This window comes from Crocodylus siamensis, chromosome 4 (assembly GCF_052110815.1).
Source record: "Crocodylus siamensis isolate JL-2025a chromosome 4, ASM5211081v1, whole genome shotgun sequence".
Classification (NCBI taxonomy): Eukaryota; Metazoa; Chordata; order Crocodylia; family Crocodylidae; genus Crocodylus; species Crocodylus siamensis.
Window position 1 is genome coordinate 105,789,966 of NC_143398.1, and position 9,549 is coordinate 105,799,514.

Here is a 9,549-nt window from a genome sequence, read left to right on the forward strand (position 1 = left end):
GCAGGGGGAGGGGCGGGAAGCTCAGAGCCCAGTCGCCCCTGTGGGGGGAGGGGAAGGGAGAGGCTGCCCGCCTGCAACCACGAGACGCGCCTAGGGGGAGGGTGTCCCGGTGCCCTCCACTCCTGTCGCGACAGCACGTGCCCGCGGCCCCGGCGGCGACGCGCGGGAGGCACTTACCGGCCGTGCAGTGCAGCGGCGAGGCGACGGGCGGCGGGTCGCGGGGGGCGGCGGGCGCGGGGGGCGGCAGCATGAGGTAGCGCTCGGGCAGCGGCAGGCAGCGCAGGCAGAGCGAGTGCAGGCAGGGCAGCAGCTTGGGCCGCCGGCTCTGGATGGGCTGCCCGCACACGCCGCAAGTGTCCAACAGGTTGAGCGGCGCCGCCTCGCCGCCGCGCTCCGCCGGGCCCTGCCGGCTCTCGGCCTCGTTCTCCCCGCTCAGCGCCGCCCGCTGCTCCCCCCCCGCCGCCGCCGCCGCCGCCGCCGCCGCCGCCGCCGCCCAGCTCGGGCCCCCAGCCGCCGCCGCCGCCGCTACCGCTGCTGCCTCCATTGTCCAGCAGTAGCCGCCGCCGCCGAGCCGCTGCCCCGCCCCCGCCGCGCGCCGCCGCCGCGGGGTTTGCTGTCCTAGCCCGGGAGGCGGCTGCACCCGCTCAACATGGCCAACGGCCGCCCGCGCCCCGCCTTCTCCGCCGGGCCCGCCCCCGCGCCCCGCCCCTCCGCCCGCTTCAGCCAATCTGTCGCCGCGCCCCGCCCCCGCCGCCAACCCTCCTCCCAGCCCCGCCCCCACGCCGGGGTCTCGGCCCCGTCGGCTCGCCTGTCCCCGGCCCCGCCCCCCGCTGCCGGAGTCAGCCCCGCCCTCGCTGCTCCGCCCCCCTCCCCGGCGCTCGCTGAACTCTCCGGCGTGGCCACGCCCCCTCTGCTCTAACCACGCCCCCTCTGGCCTACGGCGGCACCGCCCCGCGCGCCGCCTCTTTCAGCCCAGCGTGGGGACCCGCACAGGCGATGGGGGGGGGGATGGCCTCGGGATCCATGTGTGCCAGACTGATCACAACTTCACGAAGTTCCTTGCCCATCAACTCCGCTGGTATATATATGCATATAAACATACACGCGCACGCACATATATGCATACATATATACACATATGCATACATACACACCTATGAATACATATATATACACATATAGTTACACACGTGTGCACACACATACATACATACACACACACATCCTATTTTATAAGCAAGGCTCTGACACCCTGTTCCCCGCTTTTCGTGTCATTCTCAAGCTGCCCCCAGCACATACCCGAGGTCAACCTGCAACCCTCACTACTCCGGTCAGAGCCGACACATGGCCAGCCCCAGTGCAGAAGCTGTAAATGACACAGGACTAGTAGTGTCTTCACAACAGTCGCTTACATGGGCCTCTCCCAGGTTTGGATTCCTCACGTCCAGGATTGATACTACTGGAGCATAATCTATAACTGATACAACTAGACCATAAAACTAGAGCCACACAATACAAAGGCAAATTTGTATTTTTTTAATACAGTTTAGGAGGTCAGCTCTTATTCCCTGTCTGGCTTTAACAACACAAGGACCAGCACTCTCCTTCTCCTCCCCTTCTCTTCCTCCTCCTCATCTCTCCTGATTAATATTAATGAGAACTATGTTACCCAGCCCATCTGCCTTCTTTTCTCCAGTCCTGCCATCTCCTCCTAGCTCTGCCCAGAGGCAACAACAACAGAAGGGTGGAGCCTTTAGCTTCAGTTATTAATATTCATATGGCTAGCCAGGCTCACCCTCTCCTTCCCCCACCCTCCCCTGTTAGCTTCCCTTTATAGGAAAGGTGGGATTATACTCAGGCTCCAGGACAGGAAGAAAAAGCTTTAAGGAGACACTGAGAATAGTCCTTACAAGATAACTACCCCCTGAGCATAGAATTGGAATCCAGTGAGGCGAAAAACCCGTTAAGGAGGAATTGCAACAATGAGACAAGAGGAACAACCAATTCATGCAGTGTAGTCTCTTAAAAAAATGTTTTCAATTTATTTTCCCATGGACCTAGTGCAGAAGAGGTAGAAAAAAGCAAGGCTACTGTGACTTCCTCAAATGTGTATATGTCTTACTTGGCCTACAAAGGGGCATATTCATCCTTCTTCCTCAAATACCGACATTATGAAAACAAAACCTTCACAGAAATTAATCAAAACATCTTTACATAAAGCAAGTGCCAATATATGAAACAGGAATATTATTCCATAAGACAATAAACTAAAAAAAAAACCCACTATCTTACCAAAGTGTTTCACAAGCAATTGGCACATGGAAAGAAAAAAACAAAGGTCAGGTTGCAGAATGGGGCAGCAACCATGGGAAACAGATCAGATCACGTGTTGTATCCACTAAATATGCAGCACAATTGCACTTGTATGAGTTGGGATACTCAGTAAGAAAATGTTACTCTTCTGTTACTGAATGTCATTTATTTATTGACTGATTAACTGATTGATTTGGTTTAATTAGATTTATAAGCCACCCTTCCCAAAAAAGGGGAGGTGGGAAGGGGAAAATTTCCAAAGCTGATTTTTCTGTCAGTAGATATCTTCATGGCTCTTCTGTTCTTTTGCTTCATAATTTCTTCATATGGTTGCTTCCTTGTTTGTAAGAAGTAGCAGGGTCAAAAAAAGGCAATCTGGGATACTAAAAAAACCATGACAAGGGCTCTCCATATTACTATCTCCATGCTGCAGTCTCAGTCCTCTTCAGATAGCAGTGGCAGAGGTCACTCATGTCAGAGGTAGCTGCTGGACTTGTAAGGATTTTCTTTTTACTCCCTTTTGGGGGAGAATCCCTTGTTTTACAGGAGCATCAAACTTACCCAGCCCCACAGACCAGCTGAGTTTGGTGGGACTAGTCTGCAGACTGGATCAGACCCACAGACTAGCCCTGCATTCTGGTCTTGTTCCGACCGCTGTGGGCTTTGCCATAGGTGACTAGTAGGGGGTGCACAGGGGTGTCCATACCCCCCCCGACGAGGCCAGTGCCCCCCCTTGACAGCCAACACTGATGCTATTCCTAGGGCTGATGCCCCCCGACAGGGTTGCCACCATCAGGGACCTATCATAGACAATTACTTAATGGCCTGTTATAATGTACCTGATGCTCGTTAACTTCTGTACTTCCTAAGTGATAACTACCCTTCTGAAAACTGTTGTTCCTCCTTTATTAGGTTTTTATTGTGCTGTGGTATCTGAAAGCTTCCTGACATCTATTCCAACCATGAGTTGGTCCTATAAAAGGTATCATGCACAAGAATTTTTGCTCCTCCCATATTTCCTGGACATCACAGCAACAACATCGCCTCAACACTACCAACACTAAGTCTAATGGCATGAATGACAAAATGTAAATAGAATCTAGACCACCAAATATTAATACAAGGTCATGCTTAGTGCTTTCTCACCTCAGGAATCATAATGTGTTTACCTGAGTGCCTGGATCAGACAAACCTGCTTTCACTTTTCCTCCTGCTACACACAGGCCACATCTACACAAGACACTGACTGCTCAGTAGGTCATTACTACTGCACAGTAGTGTCACATGGCACAAAGCATGGCATGGCATGACACTAATGCGCAGTACTAATGAGCTACTGCACAAATCAGCATTACCTAAAACCCTAACTCCGGTTACTGCACAGTCATTTAGTACTTGTGTATGCAAGTTTTAAATGACTGCACAGTTACAACTGTTGTCGCAGACCAACTGGGCACTGTGAGTATATAAATTTTATCACAGGCCAACTGGGCACTGCAAGGGTATCAGCCACTGGGCTGTTCGGTTCAGTTTCAGATCGAGGAGGCAAAGTTGGGAGTGAAGCAAAGGCAAAATTATTATAGCTTACACACACAGCAGTTAACAGAAAGATAAATGCAATAAGCAGATAATGCGGTATTAAAGAGCTAATAGTAAATAATAACAACAGATAATAACAACAGATAGATGGATCAGTTCTGTCGCAGGCCAACTGGGCACTGAGGGTATCAGCCACTGGGCTGTTCAAAACAACAGATAGACAGACATGGGTTGGCAACTTATAGATATTCCCTTGATGCCAGGTGCACGCCAAGCGATTCCAGCAAAGGCAGGTGTCCCCGATTAATGCTGTCAGATGGATTACTGAGGAAGGTATGTTGATCTGGATCCGATCCTCACTGACACTGGGAGTCCAGATTCCAGGCTTGGAACAGCAATGACTTTTCTGTTCCCTCCTTCCTGCTGGTCACCTGACGCACGTGCTTTTTTATACCTAGTCTTATGCTAATCTGTTGTCTTTAGAGCTACTCACAATCTTGACCTATAGCTGTTACCCTATGAGATTGAAAGGTGTTAAAATTATTATAAAAGGTTACTACCTAGCCTTGGGTTTATCCAATAAGCAAATTACAATGCAGCACCTTTAGGTTTGAAATTGACATTACTCTGCCTAAGCCCAACCCTTTCAGGTTTCTCTGAATATGCTTTCTTGGGATGGGCTTTCCTGGAATGTGTTGGGTGTGCCAGGTGGTTGGATCCAGTTTTTATTGTCAAGGCTGAACCCTGAGCAAAAACTGTTAGGTCAGCTAATCATGCAGCTACAGCTTCACTTTTGGGGCCCAGTCAGTTCCACAATTAATACAAACAGTTGGTTTTATTATTTTGTTTAAACTTAAGACAGACAAGTTACATTTGCGGGTTACAAACTTACAAGCTTTATATTAGCTAATATTACCTGTTCGGCAAAATACCAAATGCCTCCAAGAAGCACATATTTATTGCTTATTAATCCCTCTGGTTCTGGCCGTCACAAACTGTAAAATCAGTGTCTTGTATAAATGCAGCCACAGGTTGCAGGCAGAAGTGCAGTTCCCTGCTGTAACATTCTGTAGGAAGTTCCCAGAGTTATAATGATTCCTGGGACCAAACAGAAGTTCACTGTTGGTTTCAGGGGGAGGAGACTCTGGCTGCTGGCTGGGAGCCTGAAGCTGGTTTCCTCTGACAATGGCCCCTCCTCTCTCCCAGCCTATTCCTGTTTCAGAATGGGAGGCGAGGGAAGGGAGCAGAGAGAGCTCATTCTAGCGGTTCCCCAGTCAGTGCAGGAGGGTGGGGTGGGTGAATTGGAGCCCCCCCATCTCGGGGGGGCTCCAATACACCTGCTCCATCCTCCAGTGGGGACTGAAAAAACCACAAACCAAACTCTCTCTGTTTCCTTTCTCTTCCTCCCATTCTGAAAACAGTGACAGGCTGGGAGACTAAACAGACACAAGTTACAAAAGATGCTGTTTTGCAACGTCTTCATCTGACCCCTCGTGCAATGAGGGTTCAGATTTTTCACCCAATCAGCCATTTTTTTAACTGTCTGCAGCTGTGCACTTACGTTTGGTCATGGCTATAGACCACTTTCTGTGAACAGATCAGGTGAAAATTGTCATCTGTGCTCACAGGGATGGTATTGTCAGGGCCTGAAGGTTTGGAGCTAAAACCTAATTGAAATATATGGTACGGTTTCTTTAGAGCCACTATTTTAGAATGCCTGCAGACTCAGGCAAATATGACTGTATCACTCAAATATGCTCTTTCCACATATTCAATTTTTTCTCCAGAACCATGAGAGAGAAACTTAGAATATCCCTATTTACACCCTATATAATGCCTTGTTGAGATACACAAGCAAGCTGTAAATGAGATAACTTGGGTACTATGCATTGTCAGTGTAGTCATATTAGCATGGCACTCAGTCCAAACTAATTAGCTCTGCTGAGCAGTGGCGTATATTAGCTCAGGTGAAGCAACATGTTCCTGGGACTTTGCTGTTTCTAGTATCTGATATCACTAGGCGTCTCTATATGGCAGTACACTGTGCTGTGTTGACATGCTTTCATTTTCATTCAGTGAAAGCTCAGATCAGGTAATTGCAGGAGTCCAAGAGGTAGAGCCTCTTCTTGGTCCTATAGTACCCATGCCTAAACCTGGCACTGACTGAGACATGTTTTTGTTCTAAGTACTAAAATACAGCTGCCCATTTCTCCATCACTGTGTGTTCTTTTAGGCCTGAGGATTTGCAAAGATAATAACACAGTTCTAAAATACTTCTTGAAATTTAGCAGACAGTAAGTCCATTATTGAAGTGGTTTTCAGATGCCTTCCTCAGGGCCTATCTACAGTGGACAGTTTAAGAGGTTCTACCTGTATGGCTATACCACTACAGTTAAACAGATAGAAAGCCCTTTACAGAAACGTTTATTTTAGAATAAAAGTTCCTCTTTGGTTTACCTTAGAGCACAGGTGGGGAAAATACAGCCTGTGGGCCAGATCCAGCCCACCAACTGATTATATCCAGCCTGTGGGCAGGCAGCTACCAGCTCATGGGATCCAGCCCATGAGGAGCCAACAGCTTCAGCTGCTGAGTCATGCCAGGGCATCCCAGCCACTTCTACAGCTTACACCAATTCCTGCCATGTGCACCAGAAGCAGTGCCAGGCAGGTGGGCACCGGCATCAGCTGTGGACATGGCTGGTAGGTTCCGGGTGGGGATCAGGGCATCCATCCGGGTCCACAGAAGACACTGCTGCATCAGCACATCAGCTGCAGTCCCTTGATACCCACTGGGAACTTGCTTACAGCATCCACAGGTGGTGCTGGTGCCACTCAGTGCTGCTTCTGGCACGCAGACCAGGAGTTGGTATAAGCTGCAGAAGGGGCTGGGATGTTGTGGATTGGGGCATGCTGTAGCTGTGGGGACAGTTCAGGCTGGGAGTGAAGGCAGGAGAGAAAGAGAGAGAGAGACTGGGGCATGCTCTGACTGTGGGATCTGTTCAGGCTGGGGCCCAGAGTAGAGTCGTGACCTGCTCCCTGCGTGCAGGGCAGTTGAGAGTATGGGGCTGGGGCCCTGCATTCCCAGCCTGGCACCACCTGCCCACCCAGCCTGCTCTTGGATGCCACTCCCCCCGATCCCAGAGCCAGTCCCAGCCCAAGCCCCATCCTGGCTGAGCATGAAGCAGAATCATGATTCGTTGCAGGCAGGGGTATGCGGGGAGCGGATTGTGGCTCTGCCCTGGGTCTTGGCCTCACACCATCACTGCTCCACAATCCCAGGGTCTCCATGGAGACTGGCTGGGACCTGCCCAAACAGGGTGCTGGGTCAAGCAACCAGGATGGGGCCACTTAGGGTGTTTTGGTGAGCTGCTGCACAGGGGGTGGTGCTGACCCAGCCTGTGACACCTCACCAAAACTCCCTATATGGCCTGTGGCCCCAAATAATTGGCTACCTCAGGCTAAGAGCCTTTCCAAAGGGCATAAGCTGACCTGGGAAGTTACACTGGCATAACTGAATTCATGCTCTATCAGCATCACTTTCCTTTATAGGCAAGTCATTAGAGAAACCACTTCTTCATTTTAGGAATCCTGCTAAAATCACCACATCTTAATCTTCTTTCTTTGGAAAAGATTCATATAGAATAGAACAGAACAGAACCATATAGTATAGTGTAAATAGTAACAATATAACTGACAAGAACTGAAGTCCATTGAGTCTCTTGACCCTACTCAGTTTAATCTTAGCCCTGGCTATGACATGAATACTCTTTGTTTTATGTATCAGTGATCTCCTTTGATTTCCTTATGATGAAAAAAGATGGGTACATGCTTATTTTTTCTTTCTTTCTTTTTCTTTTGATCCATCTGATGCCTTTGATACTATTGACTACAAAGAATCATTGACACCTCCAGGCCCTAGTAGAGGGAAATCGAACTGCTTCTGCGTAGCACCATTCTTTAATCTCTTAGAATACTCAGAAGTTAGGACTGAAAGATGGGTCGTGTGTCCTAAGGCCATTCTCATGGAGCATGTCACAAGGTTCTTGTTTGTCAGTCTTTCATTGTATCGACATGTATAGGATACTATAAAACAAGGGTTAGAATGGAAGGCAGTAGAGCATAGCTCTTTTCTTAGTAAAGGAGAATTTCCCTTTCACTCAGTGACCTGGAACAGCAGTACACCCCATTCTCATTGGCTGGCATGGTAAAAATTTTCTCTGATCCTATTTCAATGCACTTAACTAGTATTGTTAATATGCAAATGACAAGGCAGTTCTATGTCTCTCCTCAGTCAGAGTTGGATTTGTCAGTTTTTCTAATATCTAGTTGACAGTGAGACAAACTAATAGAGATGGCTAAAGATGATGGCCCCAAGAGAGGACACAGAAAATAAAGAGTTTATACCAATTGGCAGCAAGAAACTAGAAGTCTTAATATTAGATCCCTCAATTCCAGAAACTGTTTTGCCATTTGTTACGCCTGTTCACTATTTATGTATATTATTCAATTATTAGCTGCTTCTGGATTTCCAGATGACAGTGAATACTAGGAACAGCTTTCTTCTATCTGCACTCAGCCTTTTGCTTTGGATTAAGGCATCATCATGGTAATCCATGTCTTCTCCTGTCTTCAGTTTGGATTACTGCAATGTGGGCATAATTCGACATTTTCAGCTACTGTGGAATATGTCTACTTTTCCAGTAGTGCTTATCACTGAAAGTACTCATTGACAGTACATGACTAAAAGCTGCCAAACCTCCAGAATTTGTTTGGAGATTCCATCTTTCTGCTTACCTCATTGGTTTCCTCCTCCCTTGAATTTCTACATTTTTGGCAGTCACCCAGAGGACTTTGTTTTATAAAACAAACACACACTCAAACACTTTTCCTCTAAGCTACCACTAATGTACATTCTATATCTCTGCCAAATATGAGGCAGATACATGACTGTGAGATGCCTCTTTCTTACCCTGGACAGTCTAAGGGCTGTTCTAAGCCATGCAGGTAACCACTGGACACACCTACATGTGCAAATAATGCAGTGTGGAGTAATTTACTCTTAAGTAAACCCACCCCAGGCAGGTGTCTACACATATGGATATTTGAGAGGAAATTTTCTGCTCCTCGCAGCAGTCTGCTCCTACCCCAACTGGCCCTGCACTGGGCACCACCACCAGGAGAAACTGGAGGCACCAGCCACAGCTGCCTGTGGCCAGTGACCATATTTAAAAGCCAGCCCCATGCACTGCTGCCAGGCCACCTGCTATCCTGGCCCAGAGCAGTGTGCAGAGTGTGGTGGCAACATGCAATGGGTCTGTCACTGAAGCCTCTGCATACTGTGCAATGGCTCCTCCACCCCTAGGGTCCGGCAGTGACATCCACTGCCCCAGGCTCCTGCTCGCCACTGTATTTACTCTGCTGGTCCACCTCAGGGACTTCTGCCTGACTCAGGTCAGTCTTGGCCCTGGTGGCACCCCCTCACGGTGCAGGTTCCTGGCCTGACTCACCATGTCATCCCAGGGTCCCTGTCCCACATTGCTGCTGCCCGGACCCTGGCAGGGATGCCAATGATGCAGTCTTGGATGCCACCACTGGGGCCATCCACATACTCCTGGGCCTCCAGCACTGCTGCCTTTGGGCCCACCCAGGCAGCCAGGTGCCCAGTCTCTAGTTGCGCCCCCCCCGGTATGTACTCTG

General features: G+C 49.1%; 1 protein-coding gene across 3 annotated transcripts in view; it reads right to left on the reverse strand.

The window, feature by feature from the left end:
* Positions 1-657, reverse strand: part of TRIM24 (tripartite motif containing 24) — a 120,815-nt gene extending 120,158 nt beyond the window's left edge. For all 3 annotated transcript variants that reach the window (XM_090043265.1, XM_090043266.1, XM_090043264.1), the window contains exon 1: positions 178-657. In XM_090043265.1, coding sequence (XP_089899391.1) covers positions 178-544 — 367 coding nt within the window. In that variant the 5' untranslated portion in view covers positions 545-657. The remainder of the gene's footprint in view (positions 1-177) is intronic.
* Between the last annotated feature and the right edge of the window lie 8,892 nt (positions 658-9,549).